The sequence below is a fragment of the Gadus macrocephalus genome, chromosome 5 (assembly GCF_031168955.1).
Source record: "Gadus macrocephalus chromosome 5, ASM3116895v1".
Taxonomy (NCBI): domain Eukaryota; kingdom Metazoa; phylum Chordata; class Actinopteri; order Gadiformes; family Gadidae; genus Gadus; species Gadus macrocephalus.
Genome location: NC_082386.1, coordinates 17,709,166 through 17,733,956, shown reverse-complemented (window position 1 = coordinate 17,733,956; position 24,791 = coordinate 17,709,166). Strand labels below are relative to the sequence as shown.

Here is a 24,791-nt window from a genome sequence, read left to right as displayed (position 1 = left end):
GTTCTGCGTCGCCTCGATGCAAGGCTACAATCTTTGGGAGGCGCACGTCAGGCCCTTGGCGGTGGATGCAAGGAGGGTCCGCAAGGATGTAATGAGTCCGTAATACCCCTCGCGTGGCGTCGACGTGGAACCATAACTAAGCCTTTACCCGTTCTGTGGTGAGGCGTTTCAGCACCACACAGAACACGCGTTGCTGCCGCTGCTAGTAGGAGGTGACACAGCGGACGGGAAGCGATCAGTCTCATAGGGAACGGTTCGGGGGCGCGGCTGTGAACGGAAGCGCAGCCAGCGCCGTTCAGATCCTCATCGCATCTAGCAGATGTTTGTCTCAAGCATCGAAACTCAAACCACTAGAGCTGTATGATTAATGGATTCAATATTGGATGTCTTTGTTCTGATATTTAGAGCGCTACCACGGACCTGTAAAAGTGAGAACCATAATCTTTATTGGTTAAGGCCAACATGAACTGAGGATGTGCATCCTTAGTATATCATCACACCTTCTAGGTTTAAATACAGCAAAACATCCACAGTGCAGCCCCTAACCATAATGACTGGCCTTTGCCGGTGTTCTGGACAGGATGTGGGTTGTCACCTCAAATCTTGAGGTTAATGCATCTGGCACTTTTCTTTGTCTCTAGGTGCGATGATTCTGTGTTAAAAGATCATTAACAGAGGTATTATTGTTCAGAGGCGACTACCACAGGAAGATGCAGCAGAACTGAAACTATAGGCAACCATTCATGTAGGCTTTTACTCTGAATAGTTTGGCAGAAACCAGTAGTTATGGCCGTTTGCTTTGATGCAGTCCTGTCTAGCTGTACAAGTAGAGCTAGCATTAACACGCCCCTGGTAAGTCCCTGGTTAGCATCTGGTTAGCCCCATCCCAGTAGGTTAGTGTGCCTGTCTGAACAGGTAGAGCTAGCATTAACACAGCCCTGGTTAGCCACTGGTTAGCCCCAACCCAGTTAGTAGGTTAGTGTGTCTATCTGAACAGGTAGAGCTAGCTAGCATTAACACGGCCCTGGTTAGCCACTGGTTAGCCCCAACCCAGTTAGTAGGTTAGTGTGTCTATCTGAACAGGTAGAGCTAGCTAGCATTAACACGGCCCTGGTTAGCCACTGTTTAGCCCCAGCCCACTAGGTTTCACACCCAATGTGGTCAACCATACGAGAAAAACGTATTGAACCGCAGCACTGTGAGCCGCTTGGGTGGCGACCAAACGTCACACTTGACAACACTCGACGAGGTCCGATTATATTCATTGATCATGGGCTGTTGCAACAAACATATTTCTCCTACGGGGGATGAATAAAGTTGTATCTAATCTAATCTAATTGGACTGTACCATTTGATTCTCATAATGACAATCGAACTGTGATTAAATGATGGTTTTATAAAACGGGCACCAATGTGAACACGGCTTCGACCCGCCATCTCTCCCCTGCCCCGGTCCAAAGGGTAATTCTGTTGGCTGGCGTCCAGTAGAGCTGAATGGTGCGCTGTACTGGGACTGGTCGTGACTCGTACCAGAGGTGCTAATCTCTCTGGAGCCGGTTCTTTCCGGATTACAAAAACCATCCAGATGTGTGCGGATTACAGGCCTCCCGAAAACATCGCAATTAAATGCATTCAAGTGAGACTGGATGTATTCTCATCACAGGACCTCCCCCTCTAACGTTCTGCATGAGCCTTTTGCAAACCCCATGTTCCATCCGGACCAACTCATCTGCTGGTACAATGGGCCTTATTCACCTAGCAGCCACTTGACACCGGATTACGCATTCAGTTCCCCCACCCGGCTGGCCGTTTGAACCAAGATGGCCGCTCTGAATTACTCCCATTCCCGCCATTTGCAGCTCTGCTGCTAGCTACTAGCTGTGGTGACCACACTTAATGCCCAGCGGTTCTGCAGAGTTCATAACCACCACGTGACCTTAGACATGATGATCCTGTTGAGGTCTATTGTGTGTGTGTGTGTGTGCAGTGTTTCCCATACATAGACCATTGTGTGGCGTGGCGCCACAGAATCAACATCGAGCGCCACGAATTGATTCTGTCTTTTATTTTTTTTATTGTATAAAAAAAAAAAAAAAAACCCGCACCACTCCTTGGTCTGTGGGAAACACTGGTGTGTGTGTGTGTGTGTGTGTGTGTGTGTGTGTTGATTCACGATTCAGTCCCAAGACATTGGGTGACGTTCAGAATATTAACGCTGGTGTATACCTCCGGCAGCGTCTCTGAAGGCATGTTTACCTCCATAGCCCTGATGTCATCGACTATCGGCAGCGTCCACAAAACAAGTGACCTCTGCCTCAGACTTTCGAGTTGCGTAACACAAGTTCAAACATTCTGTGTCAACACAGGTTTTTTTTTAATTTTCTTTCCATCGTACATTTCTCTAAGGTGAAAGGTGGGACCCACCTCCAGTGTACGCCCCAGCCCGCTGTTCCTGGAGGTGTACAGTACTCCTGGCCATTGGGGGCCTTTGGATTGACACCAAACACTTGTAGCACGTCAAAGGCCTTGAATGGTCAAATTGCCCGGAACCTCTGGGTTTACGGAAATGCATTCCATCTAGAGTACAGTGGAATGCAATAGCCAGACACACACACACACACACACACACACACACACACACACACACACACACACACACACACACACACACACACACACACACACACACACACACACACACACACACACACACAAGGCTGCTTGTTTACCACTCCAGACTTAGATTCAGACTCTCATGGGACCATCCTTGAACTCAGTCATTTCTCTACTCCCCCCTCATTCCACTCCACAAGACGACAGCCCCATGTTTTAAAGTCAGAGCTATCACAGATCTGCAGCTGGCCATCTAATGTTGGTATCGCACCGGACTCTTCTGCAGGGAAATGCTAAATGTGCAGAAACACAGTTGCTAGTGAAGTACAGGATCAGACTGATCTACTGGTGGTTAGGGTATCTGCCGACGATCCAAAAGAGGATTAAACAAATATCAGACCGTACGATCAGATAACAACTTTACTACTCCCATACAGGAAACCAGGCATCACTGTTTTGACAAACGGATAAACATTTTCTAATGAATAATCTTGGGGGTAGACTTTATTCAGAATGTCCACGATGAGGAGTCCAACTGTAATGGCCAAAACTAGAGGGAGGTTGTCAAGTCTAGGTGAAGACCAGTTTGTGGTCGTTTGATTGAAGATTCTTTGCGGCTGTCACAGCCTCTGCTTTTCGTTGGTCGTGGTTTGGTTCCTGTGGGGAGTAAGCAACTCCCATCAGCCGACTGCTTCTGCTGACAGATCTCCTCTGTTTCTAAATGTGTCAAGAGATTCCCTTGGATTTTTTGTGTGTAGAGTCTGCATTTACAATTGTTAGCGGGCCAATTTTGTGCGTGTGTGTGTGTGTGTGTGTTTGTTTGATTGAGAGAGATGGCGAGAAAATGTGTTCCAGGACCTTGTCTTGACTTCTCAATTGATAGCAGCTGGCCTCGCATACTTCATGTCTCCACTGCTTCCTACTGATAGCACGTGTGTTGGCATTGTGCTAGCTTCCCACTGATAGCATGTGTGTTAGCACTGCACTAGCTTCCTACTGATGGCACTTTGTTAGCACTGCACTAGCTAGCTACTGATAGCACTGTTAGCACTGCGCTAGCTTCCTTCTGATAGCGCGTGTGGTGGCATTGTGCTAGCTTCCTACTGATAGCACTTTGTTAGCACTGCACTAGCTGGCTACTGATAGCACTGTTAGCACTGCGCTAGCTTCCTTCTGATAGCGCATGTGGTGGCATTGCGCTAGCTTCCTAATTGATTGGATGGGTGTTAGCACTCTGCTATTTTTCAAAGCACATTATGTTCCTTTTCTGTGTTATTGACACGCCCATGGTACAGCTTTTGGCCTAGGGTTGGGTGCTACACTAGTTATGCTAATGAGGAGCAGTTAGCTGTTGCCAAAATCATTAGGTTGAGTAATGGATAAAAAAACGAAAGAAACTAGAATGACTTAAGACTTTATATTAGATATATAAGGATATGAAAGGTGTTCAGAGTTCACCTAGACTCTGCATAGCCTACCCCATCACCCCCCCAACCACACATCCCCCGCTGAGGCACCTATTGTATGTTGTACGTCCTGGCCATTCGTATACGCACTAATTGTATGTTGTACCTCCTGGCACTTAAAAATAGTACTTGCCGTTGGGTATCATCTTATCTTAGCTGTCTTTGTTGTATTTGGGAATGGGTTTACCTAGCTATTGTTAGTGCTTGGCACTTGGTTTTATACACATCCTTACTGTACCGACAGCGATATGTTGTTTCTCTTCTTCTGAACAATGTACTGATTGTCAGTCGCTTTGGATAAAAGCATCTTCTAAATGCCCTAAATATAAAAGTGTTAAATTCTGTGTGAAACATTTGAAAAAAGTACCATTTGCTATTTATATCCAGTAGTAGATCTTCCGGTGACATCAGCATTAAGTTTGACGAACGAATGTATGACTTCATGATAACGCAGTTGAGTCACTGAAGTGACCCAGTCTGTGTCCTATTTTGCAATGAAACTTGACATTTTAAATGTGTAACAAACGGTGATCGATTCGATGTATTGTCCTTGCGGCTGCTGTTGATAGAGGTCATAGGGGAAAGGAACGTTTACTTTTTAAAACACCAGTCAGCACCCGTCTTTATTATTTCATTAATAAATGAACTAATTAATTTTCTACCGCTGGATGCGCCCGTGCTAAGAATGTTTGCACTCGATATATTATGTATACTATTACTATTTTATGAGGAAGTACTTTGGATGAAAGGCTCAATCAAATGGCATGTATTATTATTATTATTACTACATTAAAAGGCATAACTTATTAATCTCTGCATGCTCTCTCCTCACAGGCGATGACTTCTCCATCATCCAGCAGGAGATCTTCATGGTTAAGGAGTGCATGCACCACAACATCGTGGCCTACTTCGGGAGTTACCTGTGGTAAGATCCCCTGCGACCCGTGCGTGGTTGTTTCCCACAGAAATTTTGGAGACTATGGGGGGGGGGGGGGGGGAGGGGGGGCGTGCATGTCCGGGGGGGGGCGTGCATGTCCGGGGGGGGGGGGGGGGGCTGTCAGTCGGCTGTCAGTCGCAGGCAGACAGCCGAACTTCGTGCTCTCATGCAATCCCAATGAGAGCGACACGAACTTCGTCTGAGCAAAAAAAAAAAAAAACCTTCATGTGCACGCAGAGACTATGGCGGCCGAAATTAGACTATGGCGGGGCGCCATAGTCTCGTCAATGTGTGGGAAACACTGGTCACTCTCACCCATTTCATATTCTTTCCATTATTTTGTACATTTTCTGTCCTTGCTTTTCTCTTCCTTCTTTCTTTTCTCTTCTATATTTCTTTCTTTTGTTTTTTCCATTTACCCTCAATTATTTTATCTTCCTTCCATCTTTGCTTTTCCCTTCTTCCTTCCTTGGCTGCCGTTATGTACATGGGATACCGCTACACTCAACCTCTTCAAATCTTGTTTTGGAAAATGCTCAGAGTTGAGGAATCAATTGTGGTTTGAGTGATTTTGAATACTCAGTGAACCGAATGAACTGTTTACACTCATATGGAAAGTATCCCAGCTCTGGATCGCAGTTTGCTCTTCCCTTATTCCCTATTCCATTGTTGTCAAGTAGCATTCAAACTGTGAGGCGTATCCTAGGGTTATATCATGCCAAATGTTGGAGCTCTTCCTGGTGTTTGAACTATTCCTGGTGTTAGAACTCTTCCTGATGTTAAAACTCCACCTGTAGTTGGAACTCGTCCTAAAGTAAGAACTCTTCTTAAGTTAGGATTTTCCTGTAGCTGGAACTTGTCCTGAAGTAATCTTACTGTAGCTGGAACTCTTTCTGGAGTTTTTCCACTCTTACTGAAGTCAGAATTTGTGAAGTAAGAACCCTTCCGGGAGTTAAACCTCTTCTGGGAATCAACAGTCAATAATAAATGTCGTGACAGTATTTTCCTTGAGGCTTCTGAGCCAACGCGTGCGAGAACACGGCAGTCATGTTTGCTGACGGGGGCCCTTCGGTGCCAGGACGCGGGCCCTCTGGGGCCCGGCGGCGGGGCTGTCACTGGTATCAGCAGAGGAAGCAGGAGCCACCAGCCCGCCCGCCGTCATTTGGCCTCCAGCAGGTTTAACGAGAATACACCCTCAGAAGTGGTTGGTTAACGTGTGTGTGTGTGTGTGTGTGTGTGTGTGTGTGTGTGTGTGTGTGTGTGTGTGTGTGTGTGTGTGTGTGTGTGTGTGTGTGTGTGTGTGTGTGTGTGTGTGTGTGTGTGTGTGTGTGTGTGTGTGTGTGTGTGTAAGCTGAGCCTGGGAATAGTTTCTTGTGGGAAGAAGTGGGGGTCACCAGAATATGTAGAGGTTTGGATCACTATTACAGCATTGTCTCGTGAAGGATTTAATCCCTAAACGTCAGTGATATTGGATTTTTTAAATTAAATGGTTGGCTTATTTTAGAGATTTGACTCGATTGCTTGTGTGTGGGGTTCCATCCCACTGTGTGTGTGGTTCAATCCCTCTTTATGTTGGGTTCCATCCCACTGTGTGTGTGTGTGTGTGGTTCAATCCCTCTTTATGTTGGGTGCCATCCCACTGCGCTTTTGGTACCATCCCACTGTGTGCTTTGTTCCATCCCACTGTGTGTGTGGGGGTTCAATCCAACTGTGTGTGGGGGTTCAATCCCAGTGTTTTTTTTTCCATCCCAGTGTGTTTGGTTCTATCCCGTGGTGTGTGTGTGTGTGTGTGTGTGTGTGTGGGGTTCCATCTCACGTAGTGTTGGGGGTCCATCGGCCTGAGTTTTGTTCCATTCCAATGTGTGTGGGGGTTCAATCCCACTGAGTTTGGTTCCATCCCGCTCTGTGTAGGGGATCCTTCCCTCTGTGTGTGGGGGTCAATTCTACTGTAAGTTGGCATCAATCATACCTTGTCTGTATTTTTTTTGCGACCAGACTCTCTGCGTTGGCTTCTGTGTCTGGGGTCACAGTTGTCTCTGCTGAACAGGAGTCCCTCTGACCTCTCTGTCTCTCTCGTTTGCTGCAGCCGGGAGAAGCTGTGGATCTGCATGGAGTACTGCGGGGGAGGGTCCCTGCAGGACATCTACCACGGTGAGCTGCTCTCAGGATCACACAGAGACACCAGAGACTGCGGAGAACCTTCCAGTGTGTTATGATGTCTTGGCTGTCAACTGTCATTCTGTATTAATGTGTGTGTGTGTGTGTGTGTGTGTGTGTGTGTGTGTGTGTGTGTGTGTTACAGTGACCGGACCTCTGTCTGAAGTTCAGATAGCATATGTCTCCAGGGAGACTTTACAGGTAAGGTGTTTTGAAAACCCTTTGTTCAATCTTCTAGGTATTGAATATCAATATTCAGTCTTTCAGAAAACATCATCATTCATCAACAGTGCGACTGAAAGTGACTCACAATAAAACCTAAAAGCAATGTTCACTTCCAGCCGATTTTAAATGATCTCATTGTAAAGAAAATTCTGTCTCACCATTGATGGATGATAACGTATTCGTTTGTAGGCTTTTTACGTCCATTTAAACCCTGTCGGTCCTCATTAAAAGACTCTCCTCTTCGCAGGGTTTGGGATATCTGCACATCAAGGGCAAGATGCACCGAGACATCAAGGTACAGCGACCCACCCTCATGCACATATCACAACGGTTCCTGGTTCACTACCCGCGCCCAGTGGGTACTACACCCACTGGGTGTAGTACATCATTACATTATTACAGCCGTAGCAGACGGACGACGAGACAAGAGCTTAGCGGAACAGACTGTAATAAATAGGGGCTGTTTGACCCTGGGGCCGAGAGGTTCGGGGTGCAGTCGCGGTCGGCCTCCCCTGCTCCTGAATGAGGCCGCTTCTAAAAATACACTCTGCTTTGGTCCATTGGCTGACGACCGACAGGATAAACAGTGAATCACTTCTGAACCAGCACGCCCATATAAGTCCCAGACCTGGGACTCGGCCTTGTGTGTTGACACAGCCGATCCCGGGCGCCGTATCTCTGGCCGGGTCATCGGTCGACGGTCGACGGTCGACGGCTGCGGTGTGAGGAAACCGGGGGAGTGAGGATGTGAGCAAATCCGTTTGTGAATCCTCGATGACGAGTGAGAGCACATGATCCGGCCTGACGCCCTCCCTCGCGTCTTGTGGCCACGTGAGGCCAGTGTTGATACCGCAGGTCACGGTTGGGCTCGTTATCTCTGCTCCAGCCGCTGCACAGAGCACGCTTCCTGTTTCCTGTGTCAGTCGGACGGGGCCAACAGAAACAGAGTAGATCTTTCTCACGGCTAGGGATGCATGGGGCTAACCAGGCTAACTCCACAGCTAGTGAGGCATGGGGCTAACCAGGCTAACCCCACAGCTAGTGAGGCATGGGGCTAGCCAGGCTAACCCCAATGCTAGTGAGGCATGGGGCTAGCCAGGCTAACTCCACAGCTAGTGATGCATTGGGCTAGCAAGGCTAACTCCACAGCTAGTGATGCATGGGGCTAGCCAGGCTAACTCTACAGCTAGTGATGCATGGGGCTGGCCAGGCTAACTCCACAGCTAGTGATGCATGGGGCTGGCCAGGCTAACTCTACAGCAAATGATGCATGGGGCTAAGCAGGCTAACTCTACAGCTAGTGATGCATGGGGCTAGCCAGGCTAACTCCACAGCTAGTGATGCATGGGGCTGGCCAGGCTAACTCCACAGCTAATGATGCATGGGGCTAGCCAGGCTAACTCCACAGCTAGTGATGCATGGGGCTAGCCAGGCTAACCCCAATGCTAGTGATGCATGGGGCTAGCCAGGCTAACTCCACATCTAGTGAGGCATGGGGCTGGCCAGGCTAACTCCACAGCTAATGATGCATGGGGCTAGCCAGGCTAACTCCACAGCTAGTGATGCATTAGGCTAGCCAGGCTAACTCCACAGCTAATGATGCATGGGGCTAACCAGGCTAACCCCACAGCTAGTGATGCATTAGGCTAGCCAGGCTAACTCCACAGCTAGTGAGGCATGGGGCTAGCCAGGCTAACCCCACAGCTAGTGAGGCATGGGGCTAGCCAGGCTAACCCCACAGCTAGTGAGGCATGAGGGAGGCTAATAACACAAGCCCCTTTACACAGACTGTCATGAAGCACTCAAAGTCACACACTCTGGTTGCTTCCCTTTAGTGCAGGGGTGTCAAACGTACGGCCCGCGGGCCGGATCAGGCCCGCGAACGGGTTTAATCCGGCCCGCGAGATGATTTTGTGAAGTACAGTATTGTAAAAAAATAAAAATAAAAATGTTTTAAAAGTTATAATTTTTTTTATAAAAATTCTTCCTAGCATTACATGGATTGCATTGACTGCCACTGATTAATTTGTTGTGCATTGAACTACTGGACAATTGTGTGTAACTGGAAGTCGCTTTGGAATGTAACGTAAAATGATCTGCTATTTTTCAATGAAGGAAACTGCTGTTCTTAATGTGTCCACTAGAAGTCGAAATAGCAATTATGTTAAGCAAGCAAACTTTATACCGGGGCTGAGCAGGGAGCAAGTATAAACAGGTAGTGCAGCTAGCCCGGAGCTACCTTGTCGTTCTGCCTTATACTTTCAACATTATGCGCTTTGGCACTCTCATTGCCCCAAAATGTCTCTTGTCAAAAAGACGAAAAGTGGACACAGAGTGCAGAATTTTCCAAGAAAAATGGTCATCGTCCTTTTTATTCACGGAAGTAAATGGGAAACCTGTGTTTGGTGTGCTCACAGCATGTTTAATTTTACATAATTATGCCATATTTTTTAGGGATGCACCGATCCGATATTTGTATCGGTATCGGTACCGATATTGAAGACATTTCTAGATCGGGTATCGGTGACAAATGGGCCGATCCATATTTAAAAAAAAAAAATATATAATAATATATTATTTTTTTTTTACGTTTATGTACATACTTGAATCCTATTCCTACTACCTTGCTGCTTTGATAATTGAATTTCCCACGAAAATGTTCTCACGGGATTAATAAAAGTGTATCTATCTATCTATTGGCTGATCTATTCAGTTTCTATGCTGTGCGCTGTGAGTGACGTCATAAACAAGCAACACGCCGTGCGGAGCCTACAGTGATTGCAAAATGGAGCGAGCAAAAGGATCTGCTATCTGGAGCTATTTCACTTTACCTAAGCCAGCAAGCTCCACGGCTACATGCAACATATGCAAAGTAAATGTCCCGAGGGGTGGTACTAAACCTTCTAGCTTTAATACCACAAACCTTATAAAGCACCTCCAAAAATTCAAGTCTCATGATCCCAGTCTTTTCCCCTCAATGAAACTTACAGTTTGTAGCCATAATTTCGCGCTGTTTTTCTATATCGGTATCGGATCGGTATCGGCCGATACTAAACCTCAGATATCGGTATCGGTATCGGAGGTGAAAAAAGCGGATCGGTGCATCCCTAATATTTTTACCGGTCCGGCCCACTTGGGAATAGATTATCCTCCATGTGGCCCCTGAGCTAAAATGAGTTTGACACCCCTGGGTTAATCATCTGTGTTTTCAAAGCACAGGTCTGTTTATTTACCCAACAGGCTCTCTGTTATGGGCTGTTGGTTCAAGTCGGGGCATTGAACTATAATGTGTTTTGTTTCTTTTTGTTTTGTCGAACAGGGGGCCAATATACTCCTAACAGATTATGGAGACGTAAAGCTAGGTAAGTGTGTGTGGTTGCGCGCACGTTATTATTATATCCTTTATTTAACCCGGTTTAGTCTCATTGAGATTAAAATCTATTTTGGCCAGGTAGGTTTTTTTTCTACCTGGCCAAGATGGGCAGCAGTACACAGTACCAACATAAAACACAAGTACAAGTCTTATAGTAATAATACATTTAGATCATAATCGTGTGTGTGTGTGTGTGTGTGTGTGTGGATACGTCATCTCAAATGCCCCACTGATCCATGTCTCAGCCGACTTCGGAGTGGCCGCCAAAATAACCGCTACCATCGCCAAGAGGAAGTCCTTCATTGGAACACCTTACTGGTAAGTGGTTCCCATTCATCCTAGTGGCCATCGCATTCACTTCCCCAACCCAGCTATCATTTTCTAGGGCCCATATTTCCGCCAGGTGAACAATGGCCCATAGGCTCAGGACCAGGCAGCTCTGGCCTGGGGGAGAGAGGTGCACTTCTTGAGGATGGCTCAGTAATGACCTCATGGTGATGCGAGGGCTGTGAACTTTGATCTTTTATGAGTCAAATTGTCTGACTTTGAGCCTTAATGGTTAAATGTGTTTTTTAATTGGCCCCTTCTGTTTAGGATGAGTATTTACTAAAAAAGTAATGTCATTAGCAGTAAGTAATGTGAAATTAGCATTTAGTTTTCTCTAATTAGAGATGAGTAATTAGCAGTTATCTTTGGTAATAAGCAGCTGATCATGTCCTCCCCCCCTCCCATGCGATCAGGATGAGTATTTACTCATTAGTAATGTGTAATTATCAGTGGGTAATGAGCTGCTGGTCATGAGATAAGGATGAGCATACTCATTAGTAATGTGTAATTATCAGTTGCGGGTCATGTGATCAGGATGAGTATTTACTCATTAGTAATGTGTAATTATCAGTTGGTAATGAGCTGCTGGTCATGTGATCAGGATGAGTATTTACTCATTAGTAATGTGTAATTATCAGTTGGTAATGAGCTGCGGGTCATGTCATCAGGATGAGTATTTACTCATTAGTAATGTGTAATTATCAGTTGGTAATGAGCTGCGGGTCATGTGTTCAGGATGAGTATTTACTCATTAGTAATGTGTAATTATCAGTTGGTAATGAGCTGCGGGTCATGTGATCAGGATGAGTATTTACTCATTAGTAATGTGTAATTATCAGTTGGTAATGAGCTGCGGGTCATGTGATCAGGATGGCTCCCGAGGTGGCGGCGGTGGAGAAGAACGGCGGCTACAACCAGCTGTGTGACATCTGGGCTGTGGGCATCACCGCCATCGAGCTGGCGGAGCTGCAGCCGCCCATGTTCGACCTCCACCCTATGAGGTACCCTCCCCCCTCCCCCCCAAGAGCTTCCTCAGCCTGCGTGCAGTTCCTGCTTTTGTATTTTGTTATGTTTCGTAGGGTTCTTTGATTAGCGGCCCATTGTAATGTGTGTGTGTGTGTGTGTTGTGGGGACCAGGAAATATTGGCACTTTCTAGAGATGATGCTGGGAATAGATTCATAAATAAATAAAAACGCACACTGTGAGTGTTAGCTCAAGGTCACATTCTAATCGTTGGATTTGGAATGCAATAAATAATTATTTGCGATGTTTTTCAGACGAATAAAACCTATTTTCCATTTTCTTCTGCAGAGCCTTGTTCCTGATGTCAAAGAGCAGCTTCCAGCCCCCCAAGCTAAAAGATAAACCCAAATGGTGAGTCTTGGAAGGTCGAGTCTTCTGAAGACATTTAAATATGAATCACCTTGTGCGCACCCCTTCAAAATGCATTATACGCTGAACAATGCATAGTGTGATATCATTTTCTGTATGAAAGGGTCTATAAAATGGTTGTGACGGTTTTGGGAGGCGATGGAAACCTGTACGTCAAGGCATTCCTGGAGAGGAGAAGTCCTTCTGCCTTCAGCGGGAGGTGCTAAGTCGTCTGTACTGATAATAAACCGTAACTCAAAACCACTGAGGAACGACAGGGCAGAAGGTCTGCATCCCCTGAGCAGCGCTGGCCCTGTAAACACTCGGGACATTTAGATTTAATACTTCTGGGATTGAAACGGCACACCACAAAGTGTATTCGCCAAGCACGTCTTTAAAAAAAACGACGCTTGAAATGTGGAAACAGTGAGCCTTGTCCGAAGTTATTGTCAAATCTAGCGGTGAATTTGGAATGTGCATCGCATCGGGGAATGTGTCTTTGGACTGCAGGAGGGAATGTCATCGGGAAAATAGCTAAGAGGGCTCCAAAACGCAGAGCACGATGGAGTGGCGGGGGTTAAATGAGACGGTAGTGACTCTGAAGATTTGTTAAGTTTAATTTGTTGGCGTCTCTATTCTTTTAGTTGTATTATTTTGAGAGTGTTACTCGTGAGCGCGCAGCCAGCAGGTACTTTTGCGCGTGCCGTGGGGGTTGACCGCCGGTGTGGCGACGTGATATGTTAATGGTTGTTACACGAGTTGACGGTGGACTATTATTGTAGCTAGGAATGAACAGATCCTCTCTCTCTCTCTCCATCTCCAGGTCCTCGGCCTTCCACAACTTCGTCAAGCTGTCCCTCACCAAGAACCCCAAGAGGAGGCCCACGGCGGAGAAACTTCTCTCGGTAACCCCTCCCGCTGCATCCTTTACTCAGGGGGTCAGGGTGCCTTGCTCCCAGCAGAAGGTTCCAGGGTTCAAACCCCGATGTCCGCAGTCTTGTCTGTGGGCGCCCCTCTCACCCCCATCTGCTCCCTAATGACATGGCGCTGCAATTCAATAACAGTATCTGCTGAATGACTAAATAGTACTTGTAGACCAAAAGCACTGTGAATCCAGAGAATGGAATGATTGATATACGAGACACATAAAGCAACACTGGTTTCTCTGATCACTGCACCTATCCAGTGAGGTTAGTCGCTGGCCTTGGCTTGGGCCCTGTGTTGGTTTTACCCTGCCAGTTTGTGCCAGGAAAAAGGTTTAGACGAGATGGACTCGGGTCCAAAGAAGATATTGGCAAGGTGATGAGCACTGTCAATCCAGTGGTGTTTAGCTGTGTGTGTGTGTGTGTGTGTGTGTGTGTGTGTGTGTGTGTGCGTGTGCGTGTGTGCAGCATATGTTTGTGGGCCAGTCAGGGCTGAGCCGGCGTGTGGCGGTGGAGCTGCTGGACAAGATGAACAACCCTGACAACCACCAGCCCTTCAGCGAGGTGGACGACGACGACCTGGAGGTAACGCCCCCCCCCCCTCCCAGGTCACACCCACCAGAACCTGTTCAGACATGTTTTTTCCCCCAGAACATTTGGTCCCAATTTGTTCCCATGCTGGCCTGAAACACTCCTCGTAATGTCCCTGCTATACACACAGACTCTGAGATATACAGACTCAAAGATATACAGACAGACGTGTAGACACCTTTTTATATCTACACATGTAGAAGGCCTCCCACAGACATTATATCTATAACTAGGTCTAAGTAGGCCGGTCTCAGCAGGCCGGCTGAGAGTCTGGCCTGCGAAGCATCGTTGTATCAGCACAGCAAACTCTTTGTCTTCAGCATGATGGATGAAGAGCAGTGCTCTGTAGTCCCGCCAGCAGCGACTCTCACACACGCAGCTCTGGGAAGAAACGTATTATATCGTCACTGACTTAATCCCTTGTGTTAAAGAGGAACAATGGCCCGGAGAACCCAAGGTCGTTCTACCTAAGATATGATCCAGTTCAAAGGGAAAATATTTAGCTCAAGTGTTTACTGGTGGCGAGTGTATTTTTAAAGGTTTACTTATTGAATTTCCTTGTTTAATCTCTCCCCGCCCCCCCCCCCCCAGCCCCTCTCTGCAGTGAGACACACCATCCGCTCCACCAACAAGCAGTCCAGGGCCGAACGCACACGCTCCGAGATCGTCTGTAAGTGAACAGCCGTCCTCCCCAGTGTCCCTTCTGCGCCGCCCTCCCTCTCTCCCTCCCCATCTCCCCCGCCACCCCTCAGACGGGGCCGTTCCCCCGGCCTGTGTACTGCCGCCCGCATGGGTCCGGGACCCAGCCCGACGGGCCAATCGTCTCGGAGCTGGCAGTCGCCCAGCTTCCACAGCGTGTGCGAGCGGTAGCGGGCTCCGGGGGAGGGAGGTGGGAGAGGGGAGTGGGGGGGTGTCGGGTGGGGGGGTGCGCAGTAGCATGCTCTGGGGAGGGATGTGATGGAGGGCAGGGAGGGTGGGTTGGAGAGGGGAAGAGAGAGAGAGAGTTTCTTGGTGTGTGTGTGTGTGTGTGTGTGTGTGTGTGTGTGTGTGTGTGTGTGTGTGTGTGTGTGTGTGTGTGTGTGTGTGTGTGTGTGTGTGTGTGTGTGTGTGTGTGTGTGTGTGTGTGGTAGCATGCTCTGGTGAGTGAGAGGGAGGCGGTAGAGGGGGGAACGAGAGAGAGTGTCTTGGTTCTATGTGTGTGTGTGTTACATCACCACACGTCCCAACGGACCTCCGAGCAGCCCTACGTGTTGCTGCCGCTGTCTGAGATTCTTTCAGCAGAAACCTCAAGTATTTGGCAAGCGGCTACTTGCTGAAGGTTCAAAATACAGATTGTGTACGCATTTCTTTATGGCTCAATGCACAATAAGATGATGCCATCGGATGTACCCTTTCCCCATAGGTTGTGTGTTTGTTTCGTGTCTTCCTCTGCTGCTGTGGCGTGTTGTGTTGCACCATGTGTTGTGTGTCGCGGGACCTATTTTAGGATCACATTCCTCGATAAACAAACGGATAAAACCACAGTGGCTCCGGTAGCCTCTCCTCCAAACCACAGAGGGTGTACCTGTCTGTGCTCGCGTGGTTCTGCCGTGCTCGCGTGTCCGTGGTGTTGTCCTGTAGCGCACGTTGCGTGTGTTTGCCGTGAGTACATGTGTGTGTTTTTTTTTTTTTATCACCTCACTCTGATGCCTGACTTTCCTCACAACAAGCCCACAACAGAGCGGACCAGGGCAGGCCGCGTGCACGTCCTAGCTCCCGCGATGAATTCAGGGCTGACCCAGGTCAGTGTAGTGCAGCTGTGTGTGTGTGTGTGTGTGTGTGTGTGTGTGTGTGTGTGTGTGTGTGTGTGTGTGTGTGTGTGTGTGTGTGTGTGTGTGTGTGTGTGTGTGTGTGTGTGTGTGTGTGTGTGTGTGTGTGTGTGTGTGTGGTCCTGTTTGTGTTGACGCTCTGCGTCCGTGTAGTCCGTTCATCTCCCTACCAGCGATCGGAGACTAACCAATCCCTGACACCTCATCTTAACCTTGGTGTGACCTTGGACCTTTAGACGAGCGTCGTCGACGCTGGGCGTCATGAGCCTCGGGAGAGGCGGAGCTTTGAGTTTCAGTTGAGAATGCTCAACCCCCCCCCGCATCCGGACGTGGAAGTCGTGAAGACGTGGGAGTATGTGACGCTCCGCTGAGCATGACTCACCAAACGGCCACATTGACGAAACATCCGTGACGATAGAGGCTTAAACGGACTACCTCCTTGGCTGCGGGTTGAGCCGCTCATGAAGGGGCCTGGCTTTTCGGCGTCCCCTCAAGCTTCGCTCCGGTTCGGCTGTGCTCACACCGGCCGCTGGGTCGACGGTGTGACAGGCCCTTCACCTCCAGAACCGAACACCTGCCTTCGGTTTCCACTCCGTGTTAAGTCCCTCTCCGGCTCCAAACTCTTCTGCACGAGGAAACCCTTCTTGGTTATCATCCGCCGGGAGTTTTCGTTTGTGTGTATATCGTTTGTTATCTTCTCTCCGTCCCGAGCACGTTTCCCCTTATAAACATTAATCCTTCATTAAATCAATAATGGATAAACACGGCAGTTGGTTTCTGGCCGCCGTCCCCCCTCGTACCCAGAGTAGCCGCAGGGCCTGTAACCCAGCGTGTGTGCCACCGCTACGCAGCTACCTATCCAGAAGCTAGGCTGCCGGGAGCTGTGCTGGGTGGCGCGGTGGGCCCGGCTGCCCTCTGGTGCCTGAGGCGGGTCAGGGGGACGCCGTGCTAACAGAACCCTGACTCTTGTCTCCCTACAGTCGACAAGGTCCAGTTCGAGCCCCCGCTTCTCAAGGAGACCGAAGCCCGCTCTGAAATGGTGATTATCAATCTGTTCAACGTGTTTCACATATTATATTCTCACATTTGAAGGAAATTAAATAAATGTGAATTATAGATATCTGCTATTTTTCATCCACTTCTGTTATTGTCTTTCTAAAATTCACTGTTCCCGAATCGAAGCATGTAATCGTTTCAGGATGACTTTATCATGTGTGTTGGCTCGTTGTCAATGCAAACAGTGAACTGATTGTGTGTGTGTGTGTGTGTGTGTGTGTGTGTGTGTGTGTGTGTGTGTGTGTGTGTGTGTGTGTGTGTGTGTGTGTGTGTGTGTGTGTGTGTGTGTGTGTGTGTGTGTGTGTGTGTGTGTGTGTGTGTTTCCACAGGATGTGAGTAAAGAGAACGACTTCCCTTCCCCCTGGAGTCCCTTCGCCGAAGGAGGAATAACGGCCAGGTAACGCATGGAAACAGTTGCCATGGATCCACTCCCCCCCCCCCCCCACTGTCTCTTCTTTATTGTTGTCGTTACCTGGCTGTCCTGCAGGATGTATTGAGGGGGGGGGGGGGGGGGGGGGGGGTGCGCGCTGTTTCTCGTGCCTGGAATACTGTACATTTCCTGTCCGAGCGGACCACTAAACGTCAGCTATACTTTGTCTGGGGATCTGTGGTCTGGATGAATGAGGGGTTGGCAAGCTTTTATTGGTGGAGACGATCCCAGACCTTGTATTATCTTATCTGTTTCAGTTTAAGTCCCTGACGCGTTAACCTGTCCCCCTCTCCCCTGGTTTGTACATGTTGACATGTGTCTCTAATGTATGCACTCGTCCTCACCTGTCCGCATGCTTTGACTCTGCACTTCTTTTTGTTTGCTTTTTTCCCCCCAATTCTCTGTCCTCGACCGCCCCACTCTCTTTCGCTCTCTCTCCCTCCCTCTCTCCCTCCCTCCTCTGTGGCTCTCTCTCCCACTGCTATCTATTTTGCTCCCTCTCACTTTCTGTCCGTTGCACCTTCTCTCCCTCTCTCACATTGTAACTATCTCCTCTCTGTCTCTCTCTGTCTACATATCTTCCTCTCTGTCTCTCTCTCGCTCTCTCTCTCTCTCTCTCTCTCTCTCTCTCTCTCTCTCTCTCTCTCTCTCTCTCTCTCTCTCTCTCTCTCTCTGTCGCTGTCGCTGTCTCCCTCTCTCTGTGTCTCTCTCTCTGTGTCTCTCTGCGTCTCAAGGAGCCTACTCCAAAGTGTTGAGGACGAGTTGTTCCAACGGTAACTCCTGACTAACTGTCCAGCCCCCCGCTTCTCCCCCCTCCATATCCATCTTCTGGCTGTGTGTGTGTGTGTGTTTGTGTGGCGTTGGCATTGGTGAGGGTGCTGGTGGAGGTTATGGTGGAGGTCTCTTGCTTGCAGTGAACCCCCCCCCCCTCACCGGCTGCTGTGCCCATGTCACCCCCTCCCTGGCAATCATTCATCTGACCATCTGTGGTGTCATGTAGCCGTAGACGCTAGCAGCTACGCTTAGCTTTTAATTTCCAACACAGGCTTATTGGTAGGAGATGGGGGAAGAATAGTCTGATTTAGAGTATGGTGCTATGGATCTGTACTGGGCTGCGGTTGGTCTGTATTAAAGGGGAACACTAAGGCTCTGCGCTGGCCCCATACGTGTGCGCTCAAAACGTACAGCGATATCAACTGTTTCTGCATACAATTTTGCAGAGTTGACTTCTCCTTACATTCGTTGCTGTAAAGCTGAGTTACTGCCTAATCTTTCACTTGTGCCTGTTCTCCTTTAGCTGTCTCATGGATCCATAGCACCGTCCCTCCATGTTCACATGCTAGCCTCACTGCATCTATAGCAGTAGTGCTACGCTACCATCGATCACACTGAACATAGCCAACGCTAATGTTCAGTTGAACCGTAAGGGCTGTCGTGCTCAGCTAGCTTGGTGTATGGGGTTTGTTGCATGACGGTCAGCGCACTGCTTACGTAGCGTATCAACACATCGAAGCTGTAACCCTTTATGGTTGCCAATGCTAGGTTTGTTTTAGCGCTCCCACAAAGAAAGCATGCGCTGTCCTAATGAGCATGTATGAATCACATCTGTTGGGATACAAATTGGTTATCAACGTGGATCATAATCGATCGCATTCATTTTGGTAATTGACAGATGATGATTCGATGATGGATTAAATCAGTGAAGCACTTGCACTTTCCAAATTTGTTTTGAGAGTTCCTTAAAAATGTCCTATTTTTGTGTAGTGAGACCATGTTTCAGGATATTGCAAATGCTTACTATAACTAGTCACAAAGAAGTAGAAGGAGCAATCCAGAGATATCTTCTACATGAAGAAAGAATCGTTATTTTTAAAAAATGTTTGTGTAGTTACCCACTCCAGCAGTGTGTGTACAGAGCAACCGTAGGCTGAAAACAAAGTGACAATATGGTGGCCTTTTACATCAACAACCTTCTATATGTGTAGTGAGTAGTATACGGCGATGCTAGATTGATGTTGTACATCTGTGTTAGTATATCAAACACATCTAAAACCAATGGCCGTCCAGATCTCCTTCTCTCCAACATCAACCCTCTCCTCTTCCTTTCTGGGGAATCTGTTCCTCGTGAACATCCAGTCACCTTCATTGGTCTCTGTCTGGCATGTCCTCGCCCTCCATGGTTCTCTGGTCCTAACTCCCCCCCGCCGTCTCCCCTCTACTTTCCTCAGCGGACACATCGCCCACCTGGAAAACGCCTTCGATGACGTGGAGCTGTAGGTGTTTTTTCGCTCATTTTCCTCAGAGTTCCTTTAATGCTACCGATGTGGTTGCTGTACATAGCTACGGTTGTGAGTAATCTGAATTCGTGCTTATCTCACTCCTCAGGTCCACCCTTAAACCCGGAGTACCGCCCCCTCTACCGCCGAAGGTAAGAGCCAAATAAAGACAAAATCCAGACATGGAAACGTGTTAAATCTGCATTGCCGTTCATGGTTGCAAGTTAACGTTAGCTTATTTTAGGACATTGGTGCGAATGGTAGTTAGCTTACCGAGACGATAGTTTACCTTAGCTAACGGCATAAAGATGGTAATTTACGTTAGCTAGCGGCGTTAAGTCAGTAGTTACCTTAGCTTGCGGCAAAAAGACGGTAGTTTACCTTAGCTAGTGTCATAAAGTCTGTAGTTTACCTTAGCTAGCGTCATAAAGACGGTAGTTTACCTTAGCTAGCGGCATATGGACGGTAGTTTACCTTAGCTAGACGCATGAAAACAGTAGCTAACATTGCCTAGCTTAATGAAACATTGGCTAAAGTTACCTAATTTACCGAGACGATAGCTAACGTCGACTAGCTTAGCATGTCGGTAGCCAATATCGGCCAGCTTAACGTTGGCGGCGTCCTATAACTGCTTCCACGCCCGTCTTTCTCTCAGCCGCGGCTGCACAGCGTCTCTGACGACCTGGGCCTGACGGACGAGCGCTGCGTCACCGTGCGCCGTTTCCCCAACGCCGACAACGGCGGGCCGGCCCAGGCGGCACGCCGCCAGAGCATCCCGGGGGAGGGCGGCAAGGCCCAGAACACCGCCCCCGACTTCCTGTCGGTGAGCGTCAGCAGTCCCGGCCTGCTGTCCCAGACTTCGGACCCTGGTGAGTCCCTGTCAATCACGCAGCCCGGCCAATCAGACGCGAGCCAGACGTGAAGCCTATGTTTTGTTGGACTTTTTTTTCTTTTTTCTTTTTTGTCTGATTACTTCGGAAGTTCGGGACTGCCCGCTGTGCCGTTTCACGTTGTCTTTACGTTTGTTGGTCTTCAGGAGTTACGAATGTGTGTCTAAATCTTTGTGTGCGGTTTGTCTTTCCAAGCTCTCAGTAAACATGAGTTTAAAGGTAAGGTTGAGCTTTGTCCGTCTCTGGGTTTGATGTGTCGTTGTTAGGTGCTCCCAGAGAGTCCTGCAGGTGGTGAATCTGCCGCCTGCGATCCTTATATAAATATATATATTTTTACATTCATTTGAGTAAACTCTTAGTTTTCCGACATCCAGTAATGCAGATGTTGGAAGTGGCCCTGGAATCAGACAATGTTGAGGACCCCTGCTGGGGGCTTTCTGGCGGGCCGTATCACCTGTCACTCATCTTCCCTCCGTCTTCCCCGCAGAGGACTCTGACGACAGCGGGAACGGAGACAGCTCCAAAACCACGGCCAACCGACCCGGCCGGAAGGAGAAGAAAGAATTCCCGGTACGTTCCCGACCCTCCTCCCAGGCGAACGGCCTCCGTTCCCGACAGACGCTATCCTCGTCTCCCCCTAACTGTCAGGCTCGATGACAGCGTAGTCTCGTGGTCCGCAGCGGTCTGCGGTATCCGGCCCTCCTTCCTGAACCTCTGGTCGTCGAGTTGTTTTTGCTTGCTATTCCGGGTGCGGGCGGCGACGGTTCAGCCCTAGATACACGACTTCACGGTACCGCGACAGCGGGAGCGTCCTCTTTAAGTGGGAAAACAGTGTGTGAAATGGCCCCTCTGTCTCCACATAGTTTGTGGTCGGAGTCCTTCTTGGAGGCCACTCCTGGCACGGTCATGTCCCCGGGAAGGTTGTGGTGCGGCGATGTTTACGTCCTCTCCCTCTCTCCTCACTGTGGTTTCTTCTGTGTCCCCACAGAAACCAGCCATCAACGGCCTGCCACCCACGCCTAAAGTCCTGGTGAGTTCTCCTTGCCTCCTTCCATTTATTTCCCACCTCGACGCAACAGTGAAGCTTGTTTACATCCCGGTCAGTGTGCTTTCGACTCCCGGATGAAAACGCACCCAGGTGCGCAGCCGTACCTTTTTTGAGGCATCCTTCAGAAAGACGCTATTGACCCCTACTTGCTCCTGAATGACACTTTGCTGTGAGGGGCTTTGGTTCAAATGACTGTAAAGTAAACAGACTTAGACCCTCCCTGAAGGAGGGGGGTTCAACTCCCTCTGAACCGAGGTCTGCGTTCCACGGTCCACGACGGTTTTGGCCGGGCTCTCTGTGGTCGAACCCACAACGCGCTCGCGTCCGGGCTGGCCTGCGGCCCTGGATGTGAGCGCAGCATGGGACCGACCGCGATGCGCTCTGGCAGATCCCTGACTCTGGTTGGTCTTGGGGTTGGGTTGCAGATGGGGGCGTGCTTCTCCAAGGTGTTTGACGGTTGCCCGCTGAAGATCAACTGCGCCACGTCATGGATTCACCCCGACACGAAAGGTACCCTCACTCATTCACTCGACGTCCTGGTCTTTCTGCACACTTGACCACCCGAGCATCGCAGCGACTAAATACTGCTTCACTCACTCACATACATTCTGTTGCATCCCACCCTAATGGAAGGACAATACCTGCATAGGTGGTTAAAGGAGCTGTCCTAGTACATTTTTATTCTATTAACTGACGTTCATGTACATTACCTCCTAAAAAAACCCTGGTCAAATATCCAACTAGCAAAAGGATCTGTCCCTGAACTTTAGGTTAGCGGTTGACATGATGACATGACATGATTTGTCACTTTTATGCGAAGTGTCTCGCAAGCATACACATCTCCATAACCACACACCAAGCGGACAATCACACACACATTCAAAGACTAACACAGTCGAACACAATCAGACACACACAGACATGTACACAGACATGTACACAAAGACACGTATGCACAGACACACACAGACAGAGAGAGAGAGACAAACAGACACAGAACGACACGAGTGATTCAATGTTCGAGTGAAATTACCATGGATTTTTATACGAGCGTTATGTTGTCTTCCAGACCAGTACCTGATCTTTGGGACTGAGATTGGCATCTACACTCTGAACCTGAACGAGCTACATGAAGCCACCATGGAACAGGTAAGACCACAGAAGCTTATTGGCAGCTAGTTTGGATCCTTGTTAGAATGATTGAAATCCACAGTATGACGCTGTAAAGTTTGACCCAATAAAACCACATTGTGCTCTCGTCTCCTGTGAGGATTCTACCTTTGATGACAGATTCGTAAAAGGTGTGTTTGAATACAAACATGCAGAGTATTACCCATCGAAGCCCTCTGGACTCAACCATTGGCAGACCTTTGAGATCGATTCATCCCTCTCTGTTCTAGTCTCTGGCCTCGCTTTGTGTCAATTTCAAGAGAGTTATGCTAACCTAACCCTCTGGAGGTATTTTCAGTTCATGCTCACATCTCTCATTGGGATACCTGGACCATTTATATAAAGGCATTTCAAACCAACCACGACGTGTTCGACGGTGCTTTGTCGTACCTCAGCATACTGTGTGTTGTTGACCTTTGCGATTGTTCACCCCAGCTGTTTCCCAGGAAGTGCACATGGCTCTACATCATCAACAACAACCTGATGTCTCTGTCTGGTAAGTGACTCCCCCTGCCGCTCCATCCGCTGCTCCACCACCTCCTCCTCCTCCTCCATAGCTTCTCCACCCTGCTGGGCCTGTCTCTCATCAGCAGCTGTGATTAGACTCTATCCCTTCTCTGTCTGGCCACCATGTCATCGGGGAGATAATAGACAAGATCTATCTCTACACCGAAAATGTATCTCTACTGAATGCAGAAGATGTATCTCTATACAGAAAATATATATCTGCAGAAGGCAGAAGATATAGCTCTATGCAAAAAATGTATCTGCTGAATACAGAAGATGTATCTCTACACAGTAAATATTTATCTGCAGAAGATATATCTATCCAGAAAATATATACATCTGCAGAATGTAAAAGATATATCTCTACGTCATACATATTTACATATCTGTATAAAGAATGCAGTATTTGGTGTAGTGTGTATCTGGGCCAGCAGTGGCAGTGACCCCCTTCCCGTTGGTAACAGGTTGAATCTTGGTAGTCTTTGCTGTTGATGAACAGTATTACGCTTTGCCCTGGCCTGAACACCCCTGGGGGGGGGGCTGCTGACCCTTCAGAGTACGGGGATTGCCTCGGGGGGGGGGGATTTATATCTTTTTACCTTTATACTCTTCGCTGTTAACTTATCAGAACTGAGTCCCTCCAGTTCCCTCACCCTCTCCTCTTGTTCCTCCTCTCCCCCTGGACTCTGTCCTCCTCTGGTGCTGCTCTGCTGCCCCTCTACTAACTGGCTTCATCAGAAGGTAACCCACACGCTTCAACGTCCATCGCTGCAAACCCCCCGTCTCTGGTAGTCTCTGGTCACATCTAACTCAGCCCGCTGCTAGTTATCTAGTTATCTAGGGACAGGTTACTGTAGTGGTTAGGGGCGTTTGACTCCTAAATAGAGCATCCCTCATAATGGTACAGCATAGCTCGAGGTGTGTCCTGGATTCTGGGGAACACAGGTGTTTAACAACGGCCAGACATTGAGAAATCCACCCTCAACAACAGCACCATCTGTGGGTGAACACTGGGTAGTGCAGTGGATCTTTCTATGCCTGCAATCAGATGGTCTGCAACACGGCTTAGGACTCCTGTTAAGCTTTTAGTTGTTCATGATATGAATCGCAGTGTGACATTAAAGGATAGAGTAAGCTTTAAGTCTGACGTGATAGTTAGCTTTAGGTTATATGTGGAAACGGTCAGTTAGTTTTAGGTTAGACATGGTAAAGTATAGTACAAGTATAAAAATGGTGTGGGCGTAGGTTATTTTACTATGCATGTTTTTAATTATATATGATAAACATTTAGTTCCCGAGCCACTCTTTAGCCTTTCAAACAGACCAGTGATAATGTGAATCAGACCAAGGTACCTGCTTCAAAGGGGGACACCTGAGCGTCCCTGTACTCTGACCTGGATGCCAGCCTGACGCGCTGCCCCCCCCCCCCCCCCCCCCCCTCCCTCCTCCAGGGAAAACCTTCCAGCTGTACTCCCACAACCTCATCGGCCTGTTCGAGCAGCTCAAGAAGCCCGGCCTGGCCGCGCAGTTTCAGACCCACCGCTTCCCCGACCGCATCCTGCCCAGGTGAGACACAACCTGGGGTCCCTGGTCCCGACCCCCAGAGCCAGACCCCCTGGTCC

At 48.5% G+C, this 24,791-nt stretch overlaps 1 protein-coding gene across 12 annotated transcripts in view; it reads left to right on the top strand.

Annotated features, from left to right (window-relative positions):
• The window catches only part of map4k5 (mitogen-activated protein kinase kinase kinase kinase 5), a 47,205-nt gene that overhangs the window by 9,284 nt on the left and 13,130 nt on the right, over nucleotides 1–24,791 (top strand). For 5 of the 12 annotated variants that reach the window (XM_060051407.1, XM_060051409.1, XM_060051411.1 and 2 more), the window contains exons 4-27: nucleotides 4,914–5,004; nucleotides 7,103–7,167; nucleotides 7,319–7,374; nucleotides 7,646–7,693; nucleotides 10,718–10,760; nucleotides 11,017–11,089; nucleotides 11,968–12,099; nucleotides 12,411–12,473; nucleotides 13,294–13,375; nucleotides 13,862–13,978; nucleotides 14,576–14,654; nucleotides 15,694–15,765; nucleotides 16,773–16,831; nucleotides 17,178–17,245; nucleotides 18,013–18,051; nucleotides 19,507–19,551; nucleotides 19,664–19,706; nucleotides 20,210–20,423; nucleotides 20,932–21,014; nucleotides 21,433–21,474; nucleotides 21,918–22,002; nucleotides 22,562–22,641; nucleotides 23,098–23,158; nucleotides 24,621–24,735. In XM_060051407.1, coding sequence (XP_059907390.1) covers nucleotides 4,914–5,004; nucleotides 7,103–7,167; nucleotides 7,319–7,374; nucleotides 7,646–7,693; nucleotides 10,718–10,760; nucleotides 11,017–11,089; nucleotides 11,968–12,099; nucleotides 12,411–12,473; nucleotides 13,294–13,375; nucleotides 13,862–13,978; nucleotides 14,576–14,654; nucleotides 15,694–15,765; nucleotides 16,773–16,831; nucleotides 17,178–17,245; nucleotides 18,013–18,051; nucleotides 19,507–19,551; nucleotides 19,664–19,706; nucleotides 20,210–20,423; nucleotides 20,932–21,014; nucleotides 21,433–21,474; nucleotides 21,918–22,002; nucleotides 22,562–22,641; nucleotides 23,098–23,158; nucleotides 24,621–24,735 — 1,855 coding nt within the window. The remainder of the gene's footprint in view (nucleotides 1–4,913; nucleotides 5,005–7,102; nucleotides 7,168–7,318; nucleotides 7,375–7,645; nucleotides 7,694–10,717; nucleotides 10,761–11,016; nucleotides 11,090–11,967; nucleotides 12,100–12,410; nucleotides 12,474–13,293; nucleotides 13,376–13,861; nucleotides 13,979–14,575; nucleotides 14,655–15,693; nucleotides 15,766–16,772; nucleotides 16,832–17,177; nucleotides 17,246–18,012; nucleotides 18,052–19,506; nucleotides 19,552–19,663; nucleotides 19,707–20,209; nucleotides 20,424–20,931; nucleotides 21,015–21,432; nucleotides 21,475–21,917; nucleotides 22,003–22,561; nucleotides 22,642–23,097; nucleotides 23,159–24,620; nucleotides 24,736–24,791) is intronic. The other 7 variants (XM_060051414.1, XM_060051420.1, XM_060051416.1 and 4 more) reach the window with 5 other exon arrangements.